Source organism: Falco naumanni, chromosome 5 (assembly GCF_017639655.2).
Source record: "Falco naumanni isolate bFalNau1 chromosome 5, bFalNau1.pat, whole genome shotgun sequence".
Classification (NCBI taxonomy): domain Eukaryota; kingdom Metazoa; phylum Chordata; class Aves; order Falconiformes; family Falconidae; genus Falco; species Falco naumanni.
This window is the reverse complement of record NC_054058.1, coordinates 22844962-22860743: the sequence shown is the minus strand read 5'-3', so window position 1 is coordinate 22860743 and position 15782 is coordinate 22844962. Positions and strand designations below refer to the sequence as shown.

Sequence of the window (15782 nt, the reverse complement as noted above, 5' to 3'; positions counted from 1 at the left end):
CCGGGAAATGAAAGCTGAGCGGCTCGGTGCGCGCTGCTGCCCGCTGACGCAGCCGGCGAGCGCAGAGGCGAGGCAGCGCCGCTCCGCCCGGCAGCACCGCCCCGGCAGGCGCTGCCCCGCTGCCCTCCCTGCCTGCCGCCGGCCTTCCCGACTGGCAGCGGCTGGGCCGGCGCCGCAGACAGGTGCTCCGGTGCGGGGAGACGTGGTGCCCGAGCCCGCCGGCGCCCGTCAGCGGGGGCAGCGTGAACGCCGAGGCTCGAAGTGCGCCTGGTCCTGCGGGAATTGGTAAGAAACCTTTCTGTTGGTTTGTCAGATGGGATGACCCAGAGCTGCGGCGTGCTCGGGGGGGGAGGGCGGCGGGGAAGGGGGAGCCGGACAAAGGTGGGAAGTCTCGTTTCAGTCACATCTGAGAGAAGTGTGGAAGTCGAGGGTTCGAGTCCCGGCGGCAGCCCTTCAGGGAGTGCCTCAGGGCAGCCGCCTCCTCCCCAGGGCTGCCCACCTCCCAGCCCCGGGCTGCCCACCTCCCAGCCCCGGGCTGCCCACCTCCCAGCCCCGGGCTGCCCACCTCCCAGCCCCGGGCTGCCCACCTCCCAGCCCAGCGCCACCCCCCAACCGCCTGCTCCCCAAGACAGCTGTGAGGAGAAAGGAGCTGCTGGTGGCGGGGAAGGGGTGATAAGGGGCAGAGGTTCTGGCCCCTCCTCAGGCAGCGGGGAGCTTCGGGGGCTGCGGTGCAGGGGTGTGAGGGGACCGGTGGGGGTTTGAAGTGAGAGGCCGGTGCCTTGGGAGGGCAGGTGGGCTGTGAAGCAGGTCAGGGTGACAAGGGAGGGCAGTGGGCCGAATGAGAGGGCTGGATGGCTGCGGGGTGCGAGGAGGGTATCGCCACTGCCTGTTCTCTGCGTGGTGCTTGGCTTGGCCAAGCCACGTGCGCTGAGGGAGCGGTGCTGAGGCTGCCCCTGACCTGACCTGCGCCTCCCGTGCAAGAGGGGAAACCAGGCCAAGAGGGGAGCCAGCTCCTCAATTGCTATACTCGCTTACCAGTGTTTTTTTTTTTTTCTTTTACATTTATTCAGGGAAAGGAAAGTTAAGTGCAAATCTTAGGAATGCTGTATTTCTGATAGCCAAAACGAGGCAGTTCTGTGCAAGGGTTGGGAAGTTGTGTCCGTGTCCCTGGCTGCCACGCTGAGGTTCGCACTAGTAGCGCCTGGGTGCCCGGGGGAAGAGTTTCATTGAACCAGAGACCCAAAACCTCCCGTCTCTCTGTTACCCTGCACCTTCCTGCTCTAATATCTTTCTGCCTATTTCTCAAGTCACCCAAAGCGTTTTAGCTCTGAGCTTGCTCTCTCGGCTCACCCTTAATCCAGCCTGTACTACCACAAGCTGTATCTTGCAAGTTTGCCACGTCCCTAGTTGTTGTTTAGCTGCCTCTGCTGTGCCTGTCCTCCTCCTTTCTGTCTCCTTCGGCATCCCCACTGGCTGTGAGCATTACTTAGCTTATGGCTGATGCTACACCAGCTAAACTGGCGGCTCTTGCAGTAGAAGTACAGATAGGCTCCTGTTCCAGCTGGGCTTTCCAAAACCTGAATGCCTCGTTATATCAATTCAAGGGGAGCAGGCAATGTGAGTTCAGACTCTGTTTTGCCAAGGAGGAAATCAAATCCAATTTCTCTTTTCCTCTGTAGCTATTCTGATCACTGGGTTTGGTTATAAAAAGTAATACTCTTGAATCTATCTTTGGATGTCTGAGGTTTTTTTCCCCCAAATAAAACTCCTCAGCAAATCTGGCAATACTTAGTGAATTTGAGTGTATGATGCTTAGAGTTCAGAAGTAAGGAATCAAAAGTACAGTTGGGGAAAAAGTTTTACTTAAGCTTAAAGATAATTAGGGGAAAAAAATATCTATTTCTAGTTTCCCTGCCTGAATCTTCAGAAACTTTGATATTTAACATTATTAGGCATAGTTAACCTGAAAAATAACATGCTCTAAAAGCAAAGATTTTCTTTTTGTGAAAGGCAGAACCAGGATTTTTTGCTTATTTCTCTTTCTTGACATCTTTTCTTCATTCTTTCAGCACCTGGCCTCATGTTCATTGTATATGCCATTTCAAATTTGTAAAATAATAATTTCTGAGCATTTGTTTTACGGTGTCGTGTCATCTGTGTCCGTGTCACGTCCCGTCCACCACCTCACCCCCACCCCCCACCCCAAATGCTTTCTTAAGCATATCCTTTTTTCTGATTCTGCCTCCCTGTTGGAAGTTTGCTTTTAAAAGGTTTCATTTTTGTGTAATTGCATTTGAACATTCGTCACATTGTTTTGCTTGCATATTTTTACTTTAGTGATTTTTTTTTAAGCTTTTATTTAAAGAGCTAGTAATTGTGTCATAAGAGACTGTGGGAGTAATGGTCTGTCCAATATTCCCTTGAACATCAAGACATTCTAATGGTTCTCTTGCTTAAACAGTTACTTTGCTTGTGATCACTTGAAACGGCAAACGCCACCACCACCCCACCACCCCCGAACATTTAGGTGCATAAATGCCTTTAAAAATTATAATCCAAAGTGCCACAGTAGAGCAGTGACTGAGGTGCTTAAAAACAATGCAGGGAGCCCAGTACAGAAAAGAGACAAATGTTTATCAGCTCAAAACGCTAGAGAAGGTGAAATGTGCCCTTTTGAATACTTAGGATACTTTTGGTGATAGAGCATTACTTTTTATTAAACAAAGGAGTTTTGCGACATCTGCCGTTTGAACATTTGTAATCTTTTTTTTTTACCAAATCTTTAACAGGGATATCTGGAGTTCCCTGGCTAGGTGGAGCTGTTTCTGTGGAACTGAAGGTTCACTTATTTATTTACCCACAAACAGAAGACAGGATGTGCAATTGCCATCAAGCTCCCCATCTGTTACCTTGCCAATAGCCTGCACACCTACAATACCCATGTTAATTCAAATATAGCAAATGCTGTTGCAGTAATCTTACTAATTTTACTGACATTCCAACTTTTTCACAATAAAAATACCAAATACGAAGACAGATCCTGTGTTTCTGGGTGCTCCCCCTCTTTCTGATCTTTCTGCAGTCCTGTCTTTGTACAGTAATGTTGATGGGACAAAGAAGTGGATGTCAAGAAAAGAGCAAGAAACTAGAGCTGGCACTGAGACAATGAAGGCAGAAGCAAAAATACAAAATAATGAAGAAGAAGCCGAAGAGCTGAAGGCCAAAGACCAGAGGCTAGCATCAGTCTTTGGTGTGGCAGACTTAAAAAATGGTAATAATGTTTTGTCTATTCTTCACTCTCGTATTTTCTGTTCCTAGTGCCTGCTGTTCCATTCTCTGTCCTTAGGCTTCATTTTCTCTTACTCTTTACCTCTTCACTGAGGAGTATACAGATGATTCTCATTTTGCCCTGCCAAGTAACCATTTTGGTGTTTTGGGAAGGGATTACATGAGGATCTGAGAGCTTTTTCCCATTTTAAGTCTTTAAATTGTCTGTTGCAGCCGAAAATATCTAGGTGCTGGCCCTGTCACTTTCCAAACACAGCCGACATTGCTTCTGGATTTGTTAAACCATGGAATAGGTCCTAGTTATTCTACTGCATCACTAGATTGGCTTATCAAAAGCTGTCATCAGTATTTCAGGTGTACGTACTGTTCCATCCCAGCTATAGCCCACCCTTACTGCTGACTGAATGCATTTCTGAGTTTCTGTTCCATGTCCTCTCTCCCTTTAGTGCTGACTTCAGAAAAAAAACTGATTTCTGACCATGCTTACTTATACTGCTTTGAGGCACAGAATACACAGTCTTTTTAGATGCATTGTGAGCAGCTGTGATGCTGTGACTTGCTTTTTCCACTTCTCTCAGGCTAGTTCCTTTCTTTGAAACTGAGACAAAGAATACCAGAGGTAGGCTGAAGGGGAAACTTGAAGCCTGTGTGGTGGACAGCTAGCTTGTGGTCCCGCATGTAGCTCTTTGTTTTGTTACTATGGCTGTGTAAAAGTCTGAATAAAAATCGTCATACAGGCAGCCTTTGACTTCTGCTTTATTTTATGTTTAGGTGTGTTACGAGAGGACTGAAAATAGAGGAACTGGGAGACATCTGAGTTTCCTGATCCAGGCTTGCTTTGATTTTTCTTGTCAGTTGCCAAACAGAAATAGATGCTACCTGCTTGAGTGACATAAGAATAGATTGAACACTTTCTCAGATCTGACCAAGATGCTGGGCCTGTACACTGAATGGCTGAATACGTGCAAAAGGAGTTAGCTGCTTCTAAGTAATTTTCACTTTCTTTTCTTGTACCTATCTGCAGGCCTCACTTCCTCTTTTTCTGTGCCTACAGGAGCTATTGGACTATACAACGTTGGACAGAGCTGCTGTCTGAACTCTCTGCTCCAAGTGTTCTTCATGAATATACACTTCACAGGGATACTTCGAAGGTACCACCTCTGCGAGCTACTTGAGATACTTCCATTGTTGCTGTGTTGTTTCCACTCCTTTTTTTCATATAGGATGTACATTTGAAGGCTTGGATCATAGAGGTGCTAGCAAGGTACTTTCAGATCACTCGGCAAAGTCTCTGCCTTATTGTGTCTGTCACATACAGACTAGGGCCTGCAAAAGTAGAAGTTGCAGTGTTCTGACTTGTCATCTATGATTCATGTGCTGTTTGCACACTGGTAAGCTGCAGTCTTGAACTAAGTCTTTATGACTGATATCTCTCTTTTTCCATAACATGGTATGAGTTTATTCCAGGTGTACTCATAGGCTGTTAAAACTAAAGGATGTGTCATGTATAGCCATATCCACTATTAATTTTTTAACTTTAAGTGTGTAAATATAAACATACTGTTATCCATAGCCTCTGGCACCTGATAGTCCTGGCTAGCACTTGATAGAGATGAGTAAGTATTGTTGCAGATAGAAAATAAATAGTGTTATTTTGTTTTGCTTGACTGTGCTCCCTACTTGTTTGTGAGGAAGATTTAGGCTTCTACCTCCCTACCAACCACACTAATAACTGGTTTCATTTGTCTTCAGTTTACTCAGTTCACTGCAGCTTTAATCATCTAAGTGGATCATTCCTATTAAGTCCTCCTTTCTCCAGATTTCTTACATGCTCACCATTGTGCAGAGGGGGAGGAAGACAAGTTACAGACATGCAGAGATGAGAAGTGTCATAAATGGGCAAAGCTAAATAATGTAGACAGTAGGTTACCATTGCTATTTGAAGAAAGACTTAGAAAAAACCTGTGGACTGCAATAAATTGAGGGTGGATAAAGAGCTTTCCAGCTGGCATATAGTTGAAATACAAAAATTGTGATATACAGGCCCATGAAATTTTGAGGGTGTGTTGAGAATGAAGTTGTGAACAGGTGGGAAGTAAAGACAGCTCTGGAACTGTCTGTAACTAATGTTATTTCTAAAGCCCAGGAAGCATTTCAGGTCCTGCTCGGTTTGCCCCTTATTCAGGAACAGACCAGCTTCAAATTGTGGCCTTTTACTTTAGAACTGTCTGCCTGCATTGTGGAATGAGCTAGTGCAGGTGTCTGCTTTCCCTTTTTCCTTCTTTTGCTGGAAACATGCCCATTCTGGTTCCTCTTGAGCTGCTGTCTGTGCTATCTGCCTCTGCTCCTTCAGGTGTGATGTCTAATATTTCTCCATTGTACTGCTTGATTACTGGTCACATTGCTGCTTCTCTTTATAGGATCACAGTGCCACCATGTGCTATGCAGAAGAAGAGGAATGTCCCATACCAAATGCTCTTGCTGTTGGAGAAGATGCAGTGTGGCAAGCAGAAAGCTGTTTCTCCCATAGACCTTGCTTGCTGTCTTTCAGAATACAGAGTGAAATGTAAGCAGTGCTGCCTCATGCCCACCTCTGTCTGCAGACCAGGGATGTTAATTATCAAGTATTAAGCAGTGCAGACTTTGACATCTCGTTCAGAGGTTCAGAAATATGAGGAGTTAGGTACATGATGATGTAGTGCTCTTTATAGCTGCCTCTCAGTTGTGAGTGAGATGCTGTGTCTTGGGGGGGAAAAAAGACCTTGCCCAATATCCTTGATGATGTCTAAAGGGTGGGAAAACTGTCAAACTCCTAGAAGACTCAGCTACTGATACTGGCCAGAGGGAAAAGGCTGTGCAGGGCAGAGAGAGGACAACCTGTAATGCTATACTGGCATGATAATAGTGAAACAGCTGCTGTTTCTTAATAGAAGGAAGGGATCATGCTGAAAAGATACTGAGGTCATCCAGATTTCCAAGGGTAGAAACCGTATCCCTCCTGTTCCTTGTTATAAGGGCAGAGAGAAGAAATTTCTGGTTTAACCTCCCACCTGGGCAGTGTCCCAAAGGAGGGAGATTGTTAAATGCACAGGCATTGGGTGACAGGTGACAATGGGATGCTGAGGGTCTATTTATGTGCAGAAATACACATGTATATCCAAATGCCCTGATCTTTTATCACATAAAAGCTAGAACAGGACAGCACTGAAAGGGACAGATGGTAGCCAGCCCAGACTTGTGTTAAGGAGGAACATGAGATAACCTGAGTGTTTTCTGTTTGCATCATTTTCTACCCTGAGACTGAATGGCTCTGCAGTACGCCTTCACTCTTCCAGTTAGAGATGCCCAAAGAGAGTTTGTAAAGCTTGACAGTTTCCCACGTTGTCCTTCTGCTTTAAAATTCAGGTGTGGCTCATATAGTCCTGTATCCCAGCAATTGATGCTTTACCTGAATCACAGATGTGCTGTTAGACATGAGGAAAGGTATATTTTCTGAGCTTCATTTAGTCAGGGATGTCTGTATTCTTACTAGCACCCAGCTGAAGCCCCTGCAGACTTGCAGGGAAGTTGAAAGCACTTCCACCTCAGGGTGGGTTTTGTTGGATTATTCCATAAAGCTTGTTTCACCTATGATCAAGTATAGAGGTAGTCCACAAATACTGAGATTTTGCTAAACTATGTGTAGTTTTTACACAGTTCCTAAATCTTGAGTTCATGGGCTGAGAACATCAGTTCTTCACGTTCAAGGGTATGGATTTCCCCCCCTTCCTCTGAATTCAATCTTGAGGCCGTTCCCTGCTGAGCCATTTGAAGCAAGCTGTGGCTGTATCCCACCATCTTAGGTTTCTTAGTGTGCCAGTTTAGCCAGAGTGTAAAGCCAAAGCATGATGTTGCTACGTCATCCTTGGCTTCCTGTGCTGAAAATGTGTGCTTTTTCCCTGGGTAAGAATCAAGGGGATTATACCATTCTGTGGATGAGACATATAGATAGGCCTCGCTATCATTTTTGTCTCAGCACTCAGGAGTGTTACAGCCTTAGCGAGGGGCTGGGGGAGGCAAATCTATGCAGTAACGAGGGTGAAAAAGAGAACAGAATCTTCCCTGTATTGTTTCTAAGAAGAACTCAAACAAATGTAACCCTCAACTCAGTGAAGCATCTGAGCCCTGTCCTCTAGTAAGTGTTGGATATACTCTTGACCCTGCATCCAGCGACAAGAATGTGACTTTTGCACTGGGTTGTACAATGGGGCACTCGAGCCCTCTCATCTTCTCTCACTGCCTGCTCAGGTCACACAGGCATGTTGCAGCTTGTCTCCAATCTAAGCTCTGCCCCTGGCAGGGAGTGGCAAGGCAGCAAGAGACTGGATCTAATGGGGATCAATAAATCTCCCTTTGCCGTCTGTGGGAAATCTGTGCTTGGTGCTATCTATAATACTGATTGAGGCTGTGTTTTCTGTTTGTCCAGTGTTTGTGCAGCATGATGCTGCCCAGCTCTTTCTGAATCTCTGGAACTTGGTAAAGAAGCAGATGAAAAAGCCAGAGCTGGTAAGGACTATCACTGAAACAAACACAAGGTCCTTTGGGCCTTGTCATGTGTGGTTTGCTCTGTTTCTTGAATCCTGTTCACTGACAGCTGTCCTAAATGAAATTCTTAAAGTTATCCCCTATTTGGATCTTTCCTTGCATCTTTCAAATGGGAGGGGGAATCCTGATTTCATAGGCTTCAGCGTTTTGAATCACAGTTAACCTTTGTTCATCCTACTTTTAGGGCACACCAGGTACTCCGTTCTAATAGGAAAGCTGATTAATAACAAAAAGATTGATAATTTTGCAACACTGAATTTAGTTGTCGTGCATTTCTTTTTTTCCCCAACTTTCTGTAAGCATTTATTGGTGTGTCTTGACACAGCTTCTCCATTCTTTGAATTCAGCCATGTGTATTTCATTGAAATTAGTCAATGTTAGTAAGTTATATATATGACAGTTCCTCCCAGGGAAGCTGCGTAAGGTAAGAGAAAAATGACTCTTCTTCAACCGACTGTCATAGTTTTATTCATACAGAAGACAGGCTTCTGTGACAGTTCCAAACAAAATAGTAAAATTCTGCATCAAAGCAGATATTTCACTGTCTCGTCTTGTTATAGGCTGTGCCTTTCCCCTCTGCTAGGGGATGAGAGGAAGGAGTTCTCCTTTAAATGCTGAGAAGTGCCTTGTCCACATAAGTCAAGCCTTAAAGCAGTAACATTGTGTGAAGTAACCATGTCCACATGGACTTTCCCACCCACAGAGGGAAATACCTCAGCTGTGTTCTTAGTAAACCTAGTTTTGGCTTTTTTTTACCCCCCAGGTTGAAGAGCTGAGCAATTTGTACACTATCTGTGTACAGGAGCACCTGGCATGTCAGAAATGCTCTTTAGAAACAAAGAGGAACAGCAACATGTTAACTCTTCCAGTCCCGGTGTTGGATACCAATTCTCGTGCGCTGAGGACTCTGGTAAGTTCAGTGGCAGCACTGTTTCCTTAGGAAGAAGATTCCCTTTTGTTCACTGTGGGAGCCTTCTCCTTGCAGCACTGGTGTCTCCTGGGACTCATCTAGAATCTCTGCAAGAATCTCCACAGGGTGCCTGGGACTTTGGAGTCATCTTGTCTCATTCACATTTCTTTGTTTTGAGGGGTTCTAGATTTCTCAAACAATTTGTTTGATTTTGAGGGATGGAAAATAAAGTCCTTGTTAAAAAGAATGTTAACTATGTACTTTGCAAGACTCAGAGACTCATAACTGCAGTGATGTGTACCTGTGAGACTTTAGGCACCACAGTGAGGCGCCCTAGATAACTGGTAATCCCTGGCCAGACGCGATACATTTGACAAGCGCGGTGTGTTCTTTTACTGTTAAATCAGTGCTGCTGTTTGATAGCTAGATACAGCAGTGATGTAGGTGCTGCCACAGATAGACAGTGGATTTTTGAGGTGACAGTGGACCATTGGACCTTATTTATTTTCTGATTACTTTATACTGTCTCAGCCTAAAGGAACCTCTTTCAAAATCTCTAAGGCTTTGAAGCAGGTATAACAGATACTTACATGTCAATGTATTCTTTGTGGAAAATGTGGTACACTTTTTTTTGGTAAAAAAAAATATTATTTTTCTTCTCTTTTTTTTTCTTTCTCTTTTCCATCGAATGTAATCACACAAGCAGCTAAAAATAGGGTACCTTTTTTTATGCTGCTAGGCAATCTTTTGTCCTTCAAATAAATATGCCTTCTGTAGCTTTGCTGTTTGCTTGTACCCTGGGAAGCAAAGTAGAAATAGAAATCTAGCTTGAAGGAATTTGGTTCAAAGAAATATCCTCTGACTTCTTAGGAGAAATGTCTGCAATACTTTTTCCATCCAGAAGAGCTGACTGATCACAACATGTGTTTCTGTGAACAGTGTGGAAGGAAGACACCTTTTCTGCAGGTAATCAGAGAATTATGTCCCCATATATCTCTTATACCCAGAACTCCCTTTAGGACTGGTAAGGATTGGGGAAGTACTCAAATATACCAGTTTGAGATCAGCAACTCAAAGATTTGTCAGCCATGGCAGTGTCAGCCAGATACAAACTTCATGCATCTTTCTTGTTAGTTGTAGATGTAGCTTTAGCAACAAAAGAATGCTTTCATGGGTTTTAATGTAAGTTACCAAGGGACGTAGCATTTCTGTGCCAGTGGAAAAGCTTCTATTATTATATTGCATTTCCACTGTGGGGCTTTGCACTGCTGCATAGTTCCAGGGGTAGCCAAGGATATGTTACTGGAGCTGTGCATACACATAAAAGTAGGATATTGTAGGGTGATTTCCTTTCTTCCCTGCGCTCCACTGGGCTGCCCATTTTTTGCAGTGTTCTCTGCTAGCTGCTGAATTAACTGTTTCATGAAGAGGCAAGTGCATTGAAGAGAGAGGTGTGTGAGGGAGACTGCTTCAGCTCAAGGCTTGGAGGGGACTTTCCATAAGATTTCCACCATTGGGCCGCCTCCAAGGCCACGGTGCATCCATATGTTTTGGTGGAAGTCATGGCAGCAGAAGTAATATCAACAAAGGCAGGGCTGGAAGGAATGAACTGTCAGCTTGGTGTCCTTCACAGAGCTCTAGTGGCCACACATCACAGGGAAGTTGGCTTGCCTCCTCAGCCACCCAGTGCTACCCACCTAGAGTTAAGAAAGCAGATGAGAAATGAAGTAGCCCTTGGGACACCCAATGCTGGGTGCTGATCACGCTGAAGTTGAGAAACTTGGTTATCACAGCTGTGTTACATATGTGTGTCTCATGTGCAGATGAGCTACAAATGTTTGACATCTGCTCTCTGGTGGAATTGGCAGTCATTCACTCTGGCACTGGCTGGTCCTCATGCTACATTCACTGGGTGGCAATGGCTGCTTCCACCCCACCTCCCCAGGGTTTGTTTCTTAGTTTTCAATGGCATTATTTATTGCTTTACAGAGCATGAAGCTAGTCCATCTGCCACAGACTCTGACCATACACCTAAAGCGCTTCTGCTTCGAAGAATCGGCCTACATTCACAAACTTAGTCACTATCTGCCGTTCCCACAAGACCTTGATTTCAATGCAGTCTTGACAGAAAATCAGTGCCAAGCAGATGACAGTGAAAAGGTAAGATACTCCTAATGCCCTTTTTAAAAAGGGCAGATTTTCTTCTCCCTTCTGCTCAAGTCTCTTAAAAACTTAAGAGATCACACCAGTTCTTGCCTCAGTTCAAAGCACCCGTCTTAAAAATGTATGTCTTGGGTTTACCTGTGCCTGGTGTTGTCTTGCATCCTGTGGTTCTAACTGGTTCAGGCATTATTCAACTTTCTGTGTTCAGATTAAATCACCAAAGGCACCACAACTGAAGCTTTCTGCCATAAGGAGAAAAAACAGGCTTAAAAAAAAAATCCCTTTTTTCTGAGAGTGTTTAATGTAACCTTTTTCTTCCATTTCTAAATGTGCTAAAGAAAAGATGCAAACACAGTTAATTTGGGTGACCAAATCCAGACATTGTAAACAGTGTCTTAGAGGCATCTTCTGTCCTGTGGTTCAGCCTCCAGTGCAAGATGGCCTCAGTGAGCAGCAGACCTACTGCTTGGCTCAGGTCACCAGTCCAAGACGGAGGAAGTCCATTCCTGGAAGTTTCCCATGCAGTGGTGTTTGCTGCAGAGCTAAGGTTAGCCGAGAGATGATGGCTTTGCCAAGGAGCTGAGAGTGACCTGCCATATTGTGGATCTGTTCCCCTAACTGAGAAATAACAAGGGAAAGTGGCAACAGCAAAACCTCATTGGTGCAGTGTTGGCTGCAGTGTAACTCCTTTGCTGCCCCTTTGCAGTCCTACTGTCTTTTTCACATTCCTGTGATCTCCAGGGAGACTGTCAGCCCATAGCTGGCTGGTAAGGTAAGAGTGAAAACGGCAGGATCCTCAAGGCCAATCTAATCTTTCTCCTTTTTCCTTACGAAACACACATTCTTGCTGTCCTGGCTGCTGCTTCTCTTCAGCCAATGGAAAATGAGAATTGCTGCACTAAAAGTTACTCTTTGTGGCTCTTCACAGGCTGCCTGGCAGTACGAGCTTTTTGCTGTTATTGCTCATTCAGGATCAACTAGTTGTGGACACTACTGTGCCTATATTCGAAGTCTCACAGAATGTAAATGGTATTGCTTCAATGATTCTGAGGTTTGCCAGGTGAGGAGACAAATCCATGTTTCTTTTGTAGCTTCCTGGACACTCCTCCAGGTCTCATTCAGTCAGACTGACTGCTAATTAAAGAGAACCAGGAAAGAAAACTGAAGCTGCAGAGCTCTGTGCACTTCATTCCTCTGCTACAGCATACTCTGAGCTGTGGGCAAAGCATCTCTAGCTTCTGTACTAAACAAGGCCTCAGGTTCTGATGTGAGATTTGCAGAAGCAGCCATTCCCTGTATGCCCTACTTTATGTACTCTAGATCTGTTTAATGTATGTCTTCAGAAGAGGTAAAAGAACTGTTCTTCATTGAAGGATAAAAGCAATAAACCAATTTATTAAAAGGTGTTTAGTTCTTGGAAGTACGACTTAGACCATTCTTATGAGAATTGCTGTGCTGTAATCACTATGTGTCCATCTGCTAAGAGTTTTTACCAGCTGCCTCTTGTGTGTTTTTCTTCTCTAGGTATCATGGGATGATGTTAAATGCACCTATGGACACTCCAACCTCCACTGGTAAGCAAACACGTCTCTCTTTTTGCCTAATGCTGCTCTAGGGTTTGGAATGAGGGTAGCAAGGAGAGGGATGACAAATGGTTTGAACTGCATATTGCCTGGGATGTACTGGGATGCAGGAGAGTAGAAGAGGCATCCTTGTATTCTAGTTACTCTGATGTGACTGTATATGACTATACCAGGAGCCTGCAGGATTACTGAGGAGTCACAAATGGGACTGCCAGAGTAGTCTTGTTACTTACGATTGCTGCTTGGACCCTATATCTGGACTGAAGTCAGATATGTCAGTCAGGATTCCTCCATGCTTTGTATTTTGATCCATCATAAGAGAATGAGCCATGGAGGCAGATAATCCCGTCTACAAGCTATACCACTGCCAGGGAGTCAGCTTTATATGCTGCCTCAGAACCAGTGGAGAGGGATGGTGCAGTTGACCTAAATGTCAAAAAGCTAAGCAGGAACAAACCTGGGAGGTTACTTACAACCTAGATCTTCAAACATACATCATCTTTTGTTTTTCTTTGCTTCCACAGGGGAGAAACAGCCTATCTCTTGATTTACATGAAAAAACACCCTCAGTAGCCTTATCCAGGAGTATCAGAATGTCTTGGGAAGCTGTGTGTTGTCCGTGGAGCTTAGCACCTCTGTGCCAGTGTGGATGTGTCCAAACGTTCCACAGGAAAGACATTCTGCACTAAGTGACTTCTGCCTTCACATTTATTTATTAGAAAAGTGCAGGGGTTGCACCTAGAAACATTTTCTTTCATACATTTTGATATTTATGTGATTCTGTATATTAATTTCCTCTTAAAAGATAGTAAAGTTAATCCTTGTCTCTGCTGACTTTACCGGTTTCTGTAATGCTGATGCCTAGATTCCAGTACAGGGGAAGATTTGGCCTGAAAACCTGTGTGATGTTCCAGGGAGGCATATGATATGGCTGGAGAGCTGTGATAGCCATATCTAGCCCGTAAGACTGTAAGAGCCTGAACTCTGCCCTTTTAGCACCATGTTGGATGCTGGCAGGCTGGGCAGGGGGACCCCAAAAGTCTTCAGAAACAGCTGGAACAGGGACCAGGACCCTTATGACACATGCACCAGTGGTGTTTACTCCTTAAAACCTTCCTGAAAATGAATTGCTGCAAGGCTTGAGATGTGTTTGAAAGATGGTGTCAGCGTAAGGAGGTATTTTAAAATCAGGAGCTATTGTAGTAGTTCTGCAAGGTGAGTTTGTATATATTTATACAGATGATTATTGTTTTAGCATGCTTATCAGGCATATGTGTGCATTTTCTTTCCTGTATAGAGGAAAATATTCAGAGTAAGAGATTCTGAAGCCAGCTAGTGATTTTGCACAATACAATCCATACACTATAACAAGAGGAGAAGTGAGATGCCTTGATGTCCTTGAACTTTTGGGATTTTCCTTTAGTACTTCAGTACTTTAATACAAGCCAGCTGCAATTGTCTTGCTCTCTCCCTTCCTTCTCTGCCCATAGAGTGGAAATGTCCCTCAAGCAGGAAGTGTTCTGAAGGGAACAATTTTATAAAGAGAGTGAGTTATTTTAAAATTTGTTGAGTCCTGTCACTCTGTGCTGTTGGTTCAGCCCATGCTCCCATGGCAGGACCACACAGCTGGAGGGAAAATCTAGAGTGCTAGAAAGGAAGGTGGGTAACGTAACAATCAGAAGAGTGTTCCAAAAGTTCATTGCAAGACTCGGCTGTGAGGAAAGTTAAAAACTTCGGTTATGATGCTTTTAAAGCTCTTGTGGTAAGTCTTGGTGTACCACAATCTGTGAAAGGATCAGTGATTCCAGTAGTTTGAGATCTAAAAGTACCTTCTAGCCCAATGTATTATTTGACTGTATCTTTACAAGGGTGCTATTTTTGTGAGACTGAGTACATTTTAAAATTACTAGTTTAGTTATAATAGCAACTATATATAACCTACTTTAATTTTGCTAATGGTGAATTTGTTCCCAAATCATGTCCGTTTTCTGTCGATACATGGAAGGTAAATTGAGAAATCTTGGAGCATAGCTGCAAAATTTATGATCTAGCAGGTATTGATTTCACTGTACTAGCAAGGTCCATTATTCTGTTCAACTCTTTTTGTATTTGTACTGTTCATGCTGCATTAAAAAAATTCCCAGTGTATTGTTTGTCACCAGTATGAGGCATTTTCAGCTTCTTCACCTTTGGGAATGGGTTACACTCTTTCTAAAGCACCTTGCAGTGGGTGAGTGAGAAAACCAAGTTCCTGTCTGCTTTATCCAGCACTGTGTATTTGTGAAGTAGCTGAAAGATGGTGCACTTCCTGAAATGGAGAAGTTAATGGGTTAAGAGGCTGAGAAGACTTTGATACAACCTGAAATTTAAAACCAAGCTAGGTGTATGAAAGATGCCTCAAATGTGTCATAACCTTCCAGGTATCTTAGCAATTGCTTCTTGATGGATGACATATATGAAGGATCTTTTCAGTCAGTATCTCAATGAAAAGTAGTCAATGTTTTTTGAATAAACTAGTATGGGATAAATTCACTACAAATAAGTGTTGTGGATTATTTTTGGTGTGTTTTTCCTAAACACCGTAAACACAGGTGGCAGGCTACAGGCCACATGCACAGAGGTTTTGTGCTCAGATTAAGCATTCAGGCTAAAGCTGCTGCTGCTGTTTAGCTCAACAGCCAAGGAAAAAAGGCTAAACCTTCCTGCCAACTTCGCCCTTGTGCTGGAGACACAACAGGTTTATTGTCAGGTTTGCCATCACGTGAGCTTATATTACTTCCAGATCCTTATGGGCCATGGAAGGAGCAGAAGGGCATGCAAACTGCATTACATATAGATTTAAAAACTGCCTGACTGAGCTGCTTTTGCAAAAAGTCACCGTGGCTGCCTGTGTGTCAACAGCAAAGTTTAGTCTTACGCCGTATGACTGCCTAAGGATGATTTTAGCTAAGTGCATGGGATACAGTGCTTGTGTACTGACAGACAGTTACAACATGGAGACTGGTTACAACATTGAGTACACCTTGCCCAGGGGCTGGCTACTGAAAAGCACTACCTGAATTTCTGCCAGGAAAAAAGTTTTCTGCCATAGAAGCACTGCAAGGGAATCCGATTATATGCCCTGTGTTTGAGTCGCTGTGTGAATGAAGCCTAGCACAGACAGTAAGGGTTGAAAAGCCAGGTAAAGCCAATAGTACGTGTGTGGAGAGATTATTCCAAGTCCTGGTAACTCTTCCTGTCTGTTTTTTGTTTGT

The 15782-nt window shown here is 44.1% G+C and overlaps 1 protein-coding gene across 4 annotated transcripts; it reads left to right on the top strand.

The window, feature by feature from the left end:
• USP18 (ubiquitin specific peptidase 18) lies at positions 1-15060 on the top strand. Of its 4 annotated transcripts, none has more exons than XM_040595808.1 (11): positions 1-285; positions 3099-3271; positions 4343-4439; positions 5709-5854; positions 7754-7833; positions 8636-8782; positions 9653-9748; positions 10772-10942; positions 11874-12005; positions 12470-12519; positions 13053-15060. In XM_040595808.1, exons 1-11 carry the CDS (start codon positions 8-10, stop codon positions 13099-13101), a joined length of 1419 nt encoding a protein of 472 aa, XP_040451742.1. In that variant the 5' UTR covers positions 1-7; the 3' UTR covers positions 13102-15060. The 4 variants fall into 4 exon arrangements, with proteins under 4 accessions (XP_040451742.1, XP_040451745.1, XP_040451744.1 ...); XM_040595812.1 differs by having other exon boundaries at positions 184-285; positions 3083-3271; XM_040595811.1 differs by lacking the exon at positions 11874-12005.
• The last annotated feature ends 722 nt before the right edge of the window (positions 15061-15782 follow it).

Bases quoted from the DNA above. Each gene is read 5' to 3' on its own strand.
- USP18 (XM_040595808.1), top strand. From the start codon at position 8: ATGAAAGCTGAGCGGCTCGGTGCGCGCTGCTGCCCGCTGACGCAGCCG. The intron at 7,834-8,635 runs GTAAGGACTATC...TTTACCCCCCAG, and splicing joins AGATGAAAAAGCCAGAGCTG to GTTGAAGAGCTGAGCAATTT. The intron at 10,943-11,873 runs GTAAGATACTCC...GGCTCTTCACAG, and splicing joins AAGCAGATGACAGTGAAAAG to GCTGCCTGGCAGTACGAGCT.